This window comes from Montipora capricornis, chromosome 1 (assembly GCF_036669925.1).
Source record: "Montipora capricornis isolate CH-2021 chromosome 1, ASM3666992v2, whole genome shotgun sequence".
In the NCBI taxonomy this organism is placed as follows: Eukaryota; Metazoa; Cnidaria; class Anthozoa; order Scleractinia; family Acroporidae; genus Montipora; species Montipora capricornis.
The window spans coordinates 47,327,158-47,342,157 of record NC_090883.1 but is presented as its reverse complement, the minus strand read 5'-3'; the positions used below and the strand labels follow the sequence as shown (position 1 = coordinate 47,342,157).

General features: G+C 40.3%; 1 protein-coding gene across 2 annotated transcripts; it reads left to right on the top strand.

Annotated features, from left to right (window-relative positions):
- Positions 1–1,888: 1,888 nt before the first annotated feature.
- Positions 1,889–12,021, top strand: LOC138046535 (chymotrypsinogen B-like). 2 transcript variants are annotated; one of them, XM_068893159.1, is made up of 6 exons: positions 1,889–2,028; positions 2,942–3,139; positions 4,284–4,484; positions 7,222–7,539; positions 11,620–11,785; positions 11,934–12,021. In XM_068893159.1, exons 1-5 carry the CDS (start codon positions 1,974–1,976, stop codon positions 11,760–11,762), a joined length of 915 nt encoding a protein of 304 aa, XP_068749260.1. In that variant the 5' UTR covers positions 1,889–1,973; the 3' UTR covers positions 11,763–11,785; positions 11,934–12,021. The 2 variants fall into 2 exon arrangements, with proteins under 2 accessions (XP_068749260.1, XP_068749254.1); XM_068893153.1 differs by having other exon boundaries at positions 11,620–12,021.
- Positions 12,022–15,000: the final 2,979 nt, after the last annotated feature.

Below are 15,000 nucleotides of genomic sequence, written 5' to 3'. Positions count from 1 at the left end.
AAGTGACAACTTTGCCTTCATACGACAACGAATTTTATATTCGTCATCAAAACTGTACTAACTCACTCTAGAGATTAACTACGAATATGACGTTTACGTGTATATAAGAAAGGGTTTCACAATTAAGTGAGCAACTTTTTTTATTATCTCAGTGCATGCATGCAAGGAAGTTTGCATAAATGCAAGCGAAGGGAGTCAAACCCGGTTCTTGAACGTACACGTGTTTCGCTTGCTATATATCACACGCATATCAGTTCTCACATCGCTTGTATGTAAAAATGTTGAGAACGAATCAAAATTACTGTTATTTCTTATATTTAGTACAACAAAAGATGTGATGTTTCACTGTCTAAGATATCGGTGTACGGAGGAAAGCACGCACAAATATGTGGTTTCCACGTTACGTCATCGCCGCCATTTTGGCTGACGAAAGCAAATGATCTCCCATTTGCTCCTTTGTTCGTCCACCAGCAATTGTACATTGCAGCATTGTCAACTGCGTCTCAAGAGATTGGTTCTGCAGCTTCAATTTCGCGCTGAAGTCAAAATGCACTTCCAGCATGTCATTGATCTTTATTTCAAGCGGCGTTTACTCTTTAATTAGCTTTGTCTAGAACCAGTTTTTTTTTGTTGTTGATGTTTGCTCATTCTTAGCCTTTCATTCGGCCTATTTGCTTCACTTCTCTAATTGTTGTCGTTGCTTTGATTCTCCTGTATGCGATACTGGTGTAAGCAGCCTGCCTAGAATTGTAACAGGGAACTGAGTCATTACCGCATACGTTGTAAAAAAACTGGATGCTTCGTAGCGGATAACCTCACATAACCTAATGAATTTAAAACGAACATAATAAATGTGCTCAGCACAGGTCGCCCAATTAGATCCACTGCTAATTAAGATAAGCCAGAACAGTTCTTTCAAAGTGCTGTTAGAGCAGACGAAAAATTTGCTGGAAAATTAACCCCGGCCTCAATCATATCTATAAAATCTAAGGGAGTACTTGTATGTACTACCATGTCGATTCATTCGCTACGCAATTCGATCGTTATCCAAACTGCTGTCAGGACCCGTTCACACTTAATTGATTTTGACTGGGTCTCCATTAGTTTAGACGAGCCTAGCTTACCGAAAACCGCACTTTAAATCAAAATGGCGGCCAGAAGAGTAAATCACGGCAACAAGGTAAGTCAATTTTATTCACAGAACATTACATTTTATGCTACTTAGAACAAAACCGTTTTGTGCAACATACAAACGTTTTCAAATAATATCTTCGTGCATGACGCAAAACCTCCAGAAAACAGAGTTTTGCAAAACCATTCCCACTACTTATACATATCCATTGCCATGAAATTGACATCGACTCGACCTTGTTTGACCTTGTAGCTCAGTCGGTACAGCAGCGGTGATTTAACCAGAAGGTCTTGGGTTCAATTCCCACCCCGGATAATTTTTTTCTATATCCTTTTGTGAGCCCAATTCCATTAGTAGGGCAAACGCTCACATAATTTACTTGTTGAGAAAGCACTTCAAATTACCCTTCAATAGTTAATTCTATTCATGTCGTGAACTTGGGCGGCTTAGGTGTCCAGCTATTTAAATATTCTCGAAGTTCAAGTTGACAGAAAGGACGCCTGAATAAGATCTTGTTAGTGGTTTTTGAAAACAAAGTGTCACTGCGATTGTTGCAGGCTACTTCGTCTCCTTTGAAAAGTTGTTGTTAGTAGCGGATGAACCATTAACATCTCAAACACAGCTCTTGCACCTTGCTTTCCGAGGCTCTTAATGTCATTATCGTATCTCGGGTTTAAACATTTCTTTTCAATTTCTTTTCACGTTGTTAAGAAAAGTTGTTGATACAGAGTATTTTGCCCGTTCAGCAGATGTGAAAATCAAACACAGCTATTTAACAAGAGCAGAAAAAGTTCGATAAAAGGATGATGTTTGCATATGCCTCTCCGCACAACCTTCAAGGATGTTTGTCCTTTTAATCCTGTTGGTCAGTTTTTTGGCGCCGTCGCTCACACAAGGTGCAGTCGTAATTTAAGTATTTTCATTTTGAAATGTTGAGATTTTAGAGAAGTTGTTCAACACAACACTTCGGAAACTTTAAGTAGAACTTACGGGCACTCAAGGAACAAATTCTTTTTTGTAGCTGGAATTTAGTAATCTAGAAATTTCAAATAGCGAAAGGTATGTTTTGTGCCCGGAAAACGCAGCAGCCTGAGCAAAATTTACCCTTGCCTAACTGGCACACCGTAGACAGAAACTGAAAAGGGGTTGTAATAATTATTAGTTAACGCGTGGCTTTGAAATAGTCACGTCCTCGTTGTTGCTTAGGTTTCTTAACTTTCTATTCCAAAACTGAAAAAAAAAAAAAGAAAAGAAAAAAGAACAGTACGGTCCGAGCAAATGGGCGTAATAAGATATGTTGCCAGCGAATTGAATGCTAATTATTTTCTTATTGAAATCTCTGTCCAAACTACAGACCTCTAATAAACTTGGTCCGAGGGCAGTACGCGCTTCGTATTTTTTCCCAGAAACGTAGAACAAAAGACGATGAAATTACAGAACGGTCCGAGCACATGGGCGTAATAAGATATATCATATCGCTGGATCTTTGAAACAAGCGACTCACTGATTAAAAAAAAAAACTTTAAAACAGAGTTTCTTAAACTTGGCAATTAACAACCTGTATACCCTGTCAGAGAAACAAATTAAATGAGGCACTCTTCATGCCAGTTTCCAGTTTTCCTTGAAATCGTATTTAGGTAACTTGCATTCATTCATCACAATCATTGGAAGTTCAAATGCTGTAGCAAAGAGAATGATCATCCGCCAACATAATTTTATTCACTAAAATCTTGAGACGAACAGATGTTTTTCATAGCCGTCGAGTTTTCATATTCTTGGCAACTGACACTTTTTGTTTTTCGCTAACAGAGTGCGGCAGGAGAGCTCTTGGGTCTCGAATCGTTGGAGGCGAGGAAGCCCGAGCTCATTCTTGGCCATGGCAGTTATCCTTGCGTATTGGCTCCAGTCACATCTGCGGAGCGTCTCTTCTAAACCAAAATTGGGCCTTGACAGCCGCCCATTGCGTTTATAGCAGCAGTAACCCGTCGAGATACACATTACTTTTGGGTAAGTTCATACTATAATTAACATAGCCTTGATTCCCTTTAATGAGCAAAAGCGCATTTAAGAAGGCTCGAATGGGTTTTCAGCTGAGCCTGTAGATGTAGGCCTCACACGCTATATTGGGGACTTAATATCTATAACAGTGTAGTCGACGAAAACGTTGTTGCGTGACGTTCTTGTTGACGGCCGCGTCGTAGATCTTAAGTTCCCTACTTACGCTCATGACTCGAGCATATCAGACTGCAAAATCTGGGAACCACCCTTTGTTACAAATGTTGAGGAATACCCCAAAACTTCGCTCGGTGACCTACCCTGATTTTTTCCATACAAATAGGAGTCGTATTATTGTATACTTAAACTGAAGTTTTCTATGAGCAGTCCTTTACTGTTGCCATGGCAATGGGGCTGTCAGACACCCTTAAAAAGACCGGCAGTGTTATTATCCTTTTCCATTCGATATCCACTTTTACCTGTGGAAAACCCTAATTTCGAGCCTCGTTAAGGCGAGGAGTGTTAAATGTTCCAATGGAGACAACATGAGATGACCTAAGTTCTTATAACAACCGACCAGGTCTATGAACGAGAAATGTTTGTTTGTCCTCATCTGAAACGAAAAAGGGTAACCATTTGCACATCTTATTAAAAAGGAACCCCCCTTGAAGGTCCTGAGTGTTAATCGGCCTTAATTAATCAAAGCCCGCGCACTCTGGCACCAAAATTCAACACTATTTTAACTTAAGCAACCAGGTAGCGTGTCACAACGCATCATTTCAGGGATAGCGTTCATGTTCAATACAGCGACAGCTACATGATGAGATTTATGGTATTAAGCATACATGTGAAACATGTGTCACAAGGTGTCGTCTTTAGCCTAAGAACTTCATGTATTACTTTTTGGGTAGGGCTTTGGTAAAAGTTCCCAGTTTAAGGGTCGCATTGTGACGCTTACACCCTTGAGCGTGAATCTCATTTGCGTTATAACGCCGTACTTGGACAGCCCTCAGGGATAGCTATCGAAATGAAAGTTGATAAGTTTTGATTAAATCATCAAGTAGTTTCAACAAAATTGATTTTTGCTCCGTTTGTCACATCGGGAATATGGAACGGCCAGCAAACTGAGTATATTACTTGACCTATGTCTCAACAGGTGCTCACAACAGGGGGAGAGGTGAACAAGTTAATTTAAAAAGAGTCATCAAACATCCTCAATTCAGCATGCAACATTTGCGCCACGATGTTGCTCTGTTGCAGTTGGCGAGACCAGCGCAACTTAGCAGTAAAGTTGGTACTATCTGTCTGCCCAGACACGGATCTCGCGTCCGTAGAGAAACCATCTGTTATGTTTCAGGTAATTGCTCAAAAATGATGTACCTGTCATGGCCGAATGTTGCTTTGGTAAATCATCAGATTAGCGTTTTTCTAATTTCATACGCAATAACAGTAGTGATAATGATGAACGATGGCGGTGACGAAGACGTTTATGATGATGATGATGATAATGTGGATGTTGATGTTAACGATGAGGATGATGATGATGGTAATCATAATAAAAGTAATAATAACAATAATAATAATAATAATAATAATAATAATAATATATTATTATTATTATTATTATTATTACTATCGGACGTACCGCGAAAAGCGTAACAAAGTTATAGAATATTTCCGCTCACCAAATACGGTATTAGATTCCCAAAAGAGTCCTGCAAATATTAGGCCACTTTGGAAAATACCATAATTCTCTTTGTTTGTTCTCCCAAATTTTGCATAAGCATTGTTTCCAGTTTCTCTTGGGACTTACAATGGTTCCAAGAGAAAACAAAAACAATGCTTATTCAAAATTTGGGGGGGACAAACAAAGAGTATTATGGTATTTCCTGAAGTGGCCTATTCCTACGGATTCCTGAAAAGATGTCATATTTTCCTGCAATGATAAACTCTTGGTTACCAAGGCAGTGTTCCAAACAAATGTTAACTTTGTGAAGTGCGGTTTAGAGGTCAATTGGAGAAATGATACCACTAACTAGACAATCGAAGCAATTGTCTCTTTAAAGACACCGGGAAAATTCAGGTGACTTTGAAGGCATTCGAACCTATGATCTCTATGATGCCGGTGTAGTGCTCTTACCAACTGAGCTATGAAGCCACTCAGCCAATATTTGTGAAGTGTCTGATACTTGTGCTTCTGCTGACGTCAATAGTGAGAACCAGGCTTAATAGTAGCTTTGGCCAAAAAAACTAGTAAAAGCAACCTGCAAATGATCGCTTAGAGCGAGTTTCAATCGAGTGTCGTAAAACCAAAACCAATCAAATCCAGTAAACCAATCAAAACTCGAAGTAATAACACGTAGCCGACACAAAGCGAGGGAAAATGGGAAGGCGATAGCCACGATTGGCTCTGGTTTCATTTCTGATTGGTTGAAGAAGTGGAGCGAAAACTTTGAACCAACCACAGAGTGAAGTAATTCCTGCAGCCCCTGCGTCGATTCGTGGAAATTTCTACGACCCCGTGGATTCTTGAAAATTTCTACAAACACATGATCGTTCGTCATCATCATCATCATGAACCTTACTGGCATAATAATCACAGGGCGCTTTCCTTTTGTCAGAACTGGCCAGCCAGACCCATCAGTTTGCAAAGAAAATGCGACAATTTAAAGAAACATTTGCACGATAATCCCTTGCATTGTTCCGGAGGAATATACACCATTCTCGAAGTGTGTTATATTGAAGACGTTGTAGAGTTATTCCTTCCTGATGCCCGGTCTTGCCGGTCAGTTCTTTTAAATGGAGAGCGCCCACAATAATAATGCTTAGCACAAATGATCTTGAAAATCAGGAAAACTAAGTGCAAATAAAATCTCATTAAAGCAGATTAGATCAAGTCGGATAAATAATTAACAATTATTCGCCGAAGGTAAATTGAATATTGGTGAATATTTACCGAGACGTAATCGAGGTAAATATTCACCAATATTCGCTATGCCTGAGGCGAATAATTGTTTTAGTGTAATTTTGGACGGTGAATATAAAGAAAGAGCAAAACAACGTGCTAAAACAAGATAAAAAGGCACGAAAAGTGCTTGATTGGCTTAGCAGCCGCGCCTCCACAATGTTATATTCCCCGGGTAGCGCGGTGAATATAACACTAAATTCTTTTACTAAAAACTGGATCATTGGATAGTGCAATTTGAGAGTTTTGATTGGCTAAGCCATCATGGGTTATGAGCCATTAGTATATACTAAAACAGTGGATAGCGTTGAACTCGCGCGCTGATTGGCTCGTCAAACTCCGGATATCCTGTGCTATTTACCTCCGAGCAACTCAGGAAAAAATGGCGTCCCGATTTGCATCCGTGACAAGTGAAGAAAACATCAAAATCAATTTTTTGTGCTGTATATTATCTCCCTGTTGTAGTATATACTAAAAAAACTATTCACCTCAGTGTCGGTGGATATTTACCGTTGGATATTTACTTCGCCGCTTCGCGGCTCGGTAAATATCCACCGCTAGCCACCTCTACTTCGGTGAATAGCTGTTAATTATACCAAGATCTACAAACACGGCAAGCATATGCGTGATTTTTTGGGCCTTTTTATTTTTATTGTGTATTAGTTTTCTATATTTGGGGAGCGTTTTGAATAAAACAATTATTCCACTCGCGCTTGTTGGATATGAGATGATTATAGCTAACTCGGCGCTACGCGCCTCGTTGGCTATCTATCATCTCATATCCAACGCGCGCTCATGGAATAATTGTTAAATATTCACCGCTGAAAATTATACCAAGTAGTATTGGTATAATTACAAAGGTAATTATTGAAAATTTCGCTGTGCTGATTGGTCGCAGCGACAGACGAAGACATTAAATATTTCAAGGAAAATGTATATTTTTCAAATAATCACCTATGTAATTACACTAAAACAATTATTCAACTTAGGCTCGGTGAATATCGGTGAATAAATATTCCTTGGTCATGCGTAAGAGGCCTCCTGAACACTGACAAAGAGTTGTCTTCAAATTGTATTCCCCCTCCTAATTCAATTCCTTATTTTCCCATCACTCTCGTTTAATTACCAGGATGGGGCCGCATCAGCCCATCAACCAATCAGCTTGCTACTAATCTCAAACAAGCCCCCGCTCCAGTGGCAGAACACAGCCAGTGCAGGAGGACAAATGGAGGAAGTGTAGATGAGGACTCAATGGTCTGCGTAGGAGGAAGGGGAAGTAGCGTCTGCAATGGTGACAGCGGTGGACCCCTATCCTGTTTGGAGAATGGAAGGTGGGTCATTCGGGGAGTGGCCTCTTGGGTGACAAGCAGAACTTGTCCTGGAAATACGTTCTCTGTGTACGCTAGAGTCAGCTCTTACGTGAACTGGATCAATGGTCACATCGCAAGTAAGTGTACTAGCATGAAGTACCTAGAGAGAGCGCTGACTAGATTATTGGCGAGAACGGTGTAAGTCGGGGGGCATGATTAAGCGTGCGTTCGATTGACCCTATTCTGGAATAAGAATACATGGATCCTTCGTTTTTACGGAGATTCACATTAAATTTGTCAATCAGCGGCTAGAATGCTTTATTATCCTTTTTGCTTCAAACCTCCAAACATACCATTTTAAATCATCACTCTCGTATTATTATTTCGGAATAGGGTCAATCGAACGCACCCTAAAAGATCCTGTTGTATTATTTCTGTTGTATTATGCTTTGTAGAATGACAGTGAGTGGCCATTCTGTTAAAAAAAAAATTAAGATCTTAATCATCTTGTCACGTGACTTATAATTCTTGGCTTGCACCCACGTGATCAGACGGCCATGTTAGTGAGCTTTCGTGTACAAAACATAAGCAAAACGTCGCTTGCGTTTTGAACCAAATCAGCCAAAGACCATAATGCTGTTTGTTTGTCCCTCCGGATTCATTTTGCATAAGCATTGTTTTTATTTACTCTTGGGACTTATAATGGTCCCAAGAGAAACTGAAAACAATGCTTATGCAACAGTTTGGCGGGAAAAACAAAGAGTATTATGGTCTTTTTGATATTGGTTAATTCGCCAAAAGAATAAAAGAATTTTTCGCAGTCATTCAGTGCACCGACATGGTCGCCATGATGTCAGATGTAAGCGAAGGATACAAGTCATGTGACAGAACATTTGACTCCGACACTTCTGTTGATAAAGGTTCTATGTGTTTGACAAAAAAAAGAAACACCTTTTTAAAACATATATATTGGTGTGGATTAACTAATCAGATTCAACAATTGTTGTATATGAGATAGTAAATAACCCAGTGAAACGGCATGTACTGAAACCAGGAACACCGGGACATTCCGGAACACCGGAGCACTCCGGAACACCCCAGAACACCGGAACACTCCGGAGTGTTACGGTGTTCCGGGGTGTTACGCATTATTCAATGAGGGGAACGTTGGGTCTGCGGAAATGTAGTATCGGTGAATTTTAAGCACGGTATTTCGGAAATTGTAGTCCGAAAAGTTCAGAATTGCGGTATGATCAAACCCTACGGAAAGCTGTTCTCGTGTGTTTTGGTTCACGGTATTCGGTGCAGAAATTACGTCACGGAATTATCAGACTTCCGTTTGCTCCAGGGGAAAAGAAATTGGAAACTCTGCAACCTTCAGTCCTTGGTGCAAGATCACCTTTTGCAAGCGCGATTCGTTTTAACAATTGTTTGCTGTACTGACAAAGGTAATCCGCGCGCGCAGAGCAACATGGGGAAGAAAATGTATAACATGAATTTCGGTTAACATAAGCAATCGGCACTAGGAACAATCTGTCGAGGCACCATGTGCTTATCGATGCTCTGGCTGTGTTGACATTTAGTTGTTCACAGCTGTTAAATAATGGATTCATGTGAATCCCTCTGATTAATACAACGTAACAAAATTACAACAGCTGTTAAGCGGGATTTAGTGGGTAAATCAAACTTCTAAAGATGCAAAGTACGGGACTAAAGTTGTATAAATGTTTAATTTATAATTTTGTTGTTTTAATTAAGTATTAAATATTGTTCTCATTCTCTCCATTTTGGCATTTGCGTTTCAACGGGTGTTCACTGTCACGTACTCGTCACAAATATGCTTTGCATTGCATCTTATTTTATGATTAGTTATAACACTCTTGGTCTAATAATCGATTTTTATGATTAGGGGGCGGAGGTAGAGGTGGAGGTGGAGGAGGAATTAGGGAATTTAAGATCTACGACGGCGACGGTCGACGAAAACGTCACCTCAAAATGGAACTTGGCTCTATCATAAGTCTTTCGCGATTATTCAGTGTCGTTCACGTCCTACAATATGGGCGAAGTATCCTAAAAATAAATTGGTACGGGCGGTTTCAGAGCGAAAACAGAGAATGAAAGATTCTCTGTTGCACGTTGTCGTAAAAACCTCAATTTTGGTGATTTCACGTCGTCGTTATGCTGAGTACCGCAACAATCCGTCCTAAAATCCGTGCTGCACGTGCAGCACGATGATTTATGCTCTTTTAACCAATGATTTTACTGTTTTGTGGCGATGCCGTAGTCGTAGCCGTCGCCTTTTCTTAAATTCCCTTGTTGCCGCGGCGGCGGCGGCAGTGGTGGAAGTAAGACTTTAGTTTCTTCCCCATTATTCTATTAAATTACATCACAAAGTAACAGATATCGTTAATTTGGTTGCAATGAAGATCATATAAGCGAAGTGAAGTGAAGAATACGTCTTCATTTTACACTTCATACCCAGAGGGTAATAAACTTTTGGCCCTCGATTAGACCAAACCACAACACCGAGGACTCCCTGCCCTGCTCTTTTCGATCAGTGTTTGGAATCTTCAACGTCCCACAGAATTTATGAACAAGGATTTTGACACGGGGCCTATGGCTTACAGTCCTTATCTGGGAAGACTTGAGAGTCTAACTGTTTGCGGATGTAATTTCAAGGGCAGCGTACTTTGTCCTCAGTAATTCAAAGACGCTGAGGGTTGGTCCAGCCGGACTGGGACTCACAAACTCCTGCACGATAGTCCGGATCCAGTCAACGGAGCCAACCGGTCCGCGCTTAAGGATGATGATCAAGACCATGAATATGGAAATATCGACTGCTTGTGTTTATGTAGAATTTGTTTGACAAATAGATTCTATGTTAGCCTCCGTCTTATACGTTTTAGATCACAGATGACGTCAAAATGGGACAATAAACAAAAATGCGGCGCGGAGTGTGTTACTGGTGTTCTTACAACATTTGACGTCTTCTGTCAATGATATATTACTGAACGCACGGCAACATGGAATCTAATTGTTTTATGCAATAAAGAAGTATATAAATTGTGATAATCCTTATTAGCATAAATTGCTATTTTGCCGGCACGAAGCAGAGGCCTGGTTGAGAGTAGTAAGAACTTGAAAACTTGAAGGACCACGTGACCGTGGTTTGTATTTTGCAACCGTTAAGCGATCGAGGCATTCTACGGTTACAGTAGACTTCCCCGCGCGCACAAGTCCAGTTTCGTTAATTGTTATATGCCTTTGTTTGGCTGTATTTGATAGCGTTCATTTACGTTGTAAACAGTTTTTTTCATTAAGAATACCCTAGAACCCTAAGGGTCACATCACTGCCTTGGTAGAGGGTACACGTTCCCGGGTTTTTTTTTCCACCTGTTGGCTTTTAGGGGATTTCGTCTCCGGCTCTGGTGCATTGCTCTTCTCTTCAGTAGATGTATAAATGTTTTTGTACCTATTCCAGTGCTAAATAAATGGCACGCTGACTTGGCTGGCCAACGCGCCCAATATCTCGAGTATCCAGCTCTGTAGTGGAGGCAAAATAAAACTTATTCACGACTTCAGCAATGCTTCTGTCGTCTAATAGGTCATAGGTGAGAACCAATCAAAATGCGTGCATCATTGAGCTTATTAGGTAAACAACGACTTGTTTGAAAATGAAGCTAGCCCTTACTTGGCACCAGATAGTCAACCAGGTAAAAAACAAACAAGCAAAGAAAACAATACGTCGCTCTAAGCTGGAACAAGTTATAAGGCAAAATGACAAGAGGAGTTCTTACTCTTAATTTAAGTAAAAACTATACTTAATAGTGTTTTTAATTGGTTTGTATACAAATTATGGTTCCTGTGTATACTATATATTATGTATTCCTTGTATTTGTTTATGTCTGTGTATTCTTTGGCAACACGCAGAGACGATAAATTGCGGAAAAAAAGGCAAAACGTCTACTGGTCAAAAGGATTCCCCGTTGTTAGTTAAACTAAGATTAGCGACCGGCCGTAAAGCACGTTTACAGGACAGAGCAGAAACTCATCGGAACGGATAAATTAACAGTTTGAACAAAACACTGTGAAACACAGTGAGCATATAATTCGTGTCCGAATGAACCTTGTAAGTCTAAAGTAATAGTACAAAAAATATTATCTGTCTTTACTAGCCGTCATTTTTTCATGCTGTCTATATTGTCTGTCATTTTTAGGTTGTGTAGACAGTAACAGAAATTGCCCTAATTGGGCCCAAAGGGGATACTGCCGACACACTTTTGTGAATTACATGAAGACGAACTGCAAGAAGAGCTGCAACGTGTGCGGTGGCAGAGGCGGCAGTATTGCGCTGTACTGAACCCATTTATGTATTCGCCATTGGCAAATTAGAAACGCGATATTTCATTGACTATATGATAATTAGCAACTATTCACCGAAGTGGAAGTGGCTAGTGGTGAATATGAATTCGTGTCTGGGTAAGTATCCACTACTAGTCACCGACACTGAGGTGAATAGTTGTTTTAGTAGATACTAAAACAGTAAGATAATTTAGCAAAAAAGATGATTTTAACTCATTTATTCCTGCAACCAAATAAACAACAGAATCAACATTGAATGATATGGAATATTTGAAATGTTCGTTCCTTTGTTGTGCCCGTTAAGCCTGGTTCTCACCGTGACAAGCAGCGACGCAAGCACAAGAGAGTGAGTAGTATAAGCAGTTTAAGCTAAGTGAAAACGAACTTCGCCATAAGCATCAAAATCAACCACGGCTTCCGCCCTTTTGTTGAAATACTCACACGCGGGGAATCTGTTACTAGTGCTTAATTAATTGGTGAGACAAGGTCTTTCACACGACATAAACCGAACGCAAGAGAAAAATTTTGATGCTTGTGCTTGTGATAGTGTTTATTATGCTTGCGTTGAGGCCGTTTTCACAGTGACCAGGAGCCCGTTTCCCGAAAGTCCCGAAACTTTACGGACCCTTTTCGGGTGTCACAATTCCCTCTGTATCTCAAGAACGGGTACAGTAGGATTTAAGGCGTCAAACTTTAAAGTTAGTTTGCCTTTTGTTGCCTTGAAAACATCTTAAAAGATCGGCTTTCCTGAACATGCGCGCTCACGATGCAAAACTTGTCTTTTCATTGTTAACACTTGGAAGATATCCGGACCTAAGCGATCTGTTAAGACGATCACCGATCGTTTCACATGTACCTCCACAAATGTCAGTTATTGCATAACCTGTACGTTATGCAATAAATTATACATTGGCGAGACAGGTACTAGATGACTAGGCGACCGATTCCGCGAACACCTTCGCGATGTTGAGAAGAATGGCAAAGATGCATCTAAGCCAGTCGGTCGCCATTTTAATCTCCCTAACCACTCCAAAAAACACATGGCTATCTGCGGCCTTTCCCTACATCTAGGTACGACGGAAAGCCGCAAGAATCTGGAACCAACATTCATCTTCCAAATCGGCACCCTTAATCCTCACGGTATTAACGAACGCTTTTCATTTAACTAATAAATTCCTATTTTTCACGTTTCCAAGTTACGTACCACCAATAGCGTAGCTCCTACTCTACTATAAAAACTACACGTAACCCACAATTCCTCCATTCGCTCTGACGAAGGGCTAACGCTCGAAAAGTCAGCTTGTAGAATCTCTGTACGGTGGCCAATTTACATTATCAACTCCGTTGATAAAACCAAATTTTTGTATACTACTTCCCCACCGACGCAGCACCACAGTTTCTTTAGAAACTACCCCCCCCCCCCCCCCTTCCTCTTCTTTCCTGAACAAGCGGATGGCAGGCTCACAAATGGCTTTTTGGGCCGGAAAAGGTTTTGGGTCTTTCGAGAAACGGGCCCAAACACCTAGCTGGCTTGATAGCACAGTTGGTAAAACAGTGCAATAACAAGGTGATGTTTTGTTTGCATCTGCTTAAAGGGGCACTGTCATGCTAAATTTGCTGTTTTTATCTCAGAACTGGGTAAAAACCTAAATTAGTCCCATACGTGTGACATTCCTGACAAACCACTGACAAGATATGAAATATATTCATGGCACAACGTGCTATTCGTATTTAATTTTTGCCGTGTTTGAAATTTTACTAAAATAGCGTGATACCGTCCCTGTAAAATCTATACGCAACTCCAATGATCTCCAGCACTCACGTGGAATCAACATGTTGTGGAAAATACTCAAAATTAGCATTGTCGATGCATGCTCAGTGAGGAACAAGTAACTACCACAGTGTCGTTGTTTATCGTATAGCCCGTACGCCTAGCCCTTGGCGGATTGTGCTGGCATAATTTTTGGCATAATTGGAGCAAAAAAGCATATTTTTTAAAAACGAGCACTGCCACGGCATAATTAGTAAATTTTAGAATTTTTTGGAGAATAAATTCATAAAATTTAGTAAATTTGCTGTATTTTCTACAGATTGAGATAAATTAAATTTGGGTAGTATGTTCTTGCAATGCGTGTTTTAACTACGCTAATTTTCTTTTGGGGGAAGTAAGACTCCTCAACACTCCTGCTTTGTCACTTCTTTATTTGGAGTTCTCGGGTCGATCATCGCTACAGCTCTCGTTCAACTACAAAGTCTTGCTTAACTCTCACTTGCCTTTAATCTGTTCTTTCTTCCTTACAACAGTTCTTCTTTAGGAGTACGTTCTCTAACGAGTAGTTTGTTGAAAAGTGCACATTAAATCGAAAGATTCGTTTTTATTAGCGCCCCCGGTCCTGACAACGCATCGCGATTGGTCAAAGGATTAGAGGCTTAGAACGCAATAAAATCAACTACAAAAGAAGTGATTAACATGAACTACGAAGGTGTACCTACAGTTGCACGAAATGTGGACCACGCCGACTTAAAAATTGCAGGCCGTAAGGCCTTGAGCGAGTCCATTTAAGACCAATCGCAGTGGCTGGGGGACCAGGATAAGTAACCTAAACCTTCTGGACGGATAGTGACCTCTCAACAACTAAACTTAAGTAACAAATACTAAATCAACCGAAATAAACAAGGGATTAACAAAACTAGTTAATGTACCTGGCTAAGCCAAGCCCTAAACTAATAACGTCAACGCGGGATTAACGGATTAGTACGGTAAATAAATCATTATCACGCGTATTGCTTTGCCACGCGACAAAAATACTTAAAGGCGTCGTTAGCTCATCAAAACAAACACAATTTAACCCGCAATTTTTACTTCTACACTCTAACTCAACATTAAAATACCGCAACTTATGAGGCGAAGTAATTTGCTTAAATGATTTTATGTATGATCGTAGTTATCCAGCGAGGCCAAGCAATCTTATGAAATAATCGTGGCAACAATTTTTATCGTTTATCAATAGTAGTATTGATCATGTTCTGACATGCTTAGTTACCAGGCCTCTTTTGGCATGGGCGGTTAACCTTTTGGAGGAGTCTGGTAGTCTGATTTCCGATCCGGCTTCACGTATGGATTGTGTAAGCTAGCACAACTGCCATACGACTCCAACATTTGGTGTCGTTATTGCGCGCCTATATGTACAGAATCTCCGTCATTTTGTGAGCATAATTTGGCAAAATTGAGCACT

Coding starts and splice junctions, on each gene's coding strand:
- LOC138046535 (XM_068893159.1), top strand. CDS start 1,974: ATGTTTGTCCTTTTAATCCTGTTGGTCAGTTTTTTGGCGCCGTCGCTC. Junction 3,140..4,283: donor GAGATACACATTACTTTTGG/GTAAGTTCATAC, acceptor ATGTCTCAACAG/GTGCTCACAACAGGGGGAGA. Junction 7,540..11,619: donor GATCAATGGTCACATCGCAA/GTAAGTGTACTA, acceptor TGTCATTTTTAG/GTTGTGTAGACAGTAACAGA.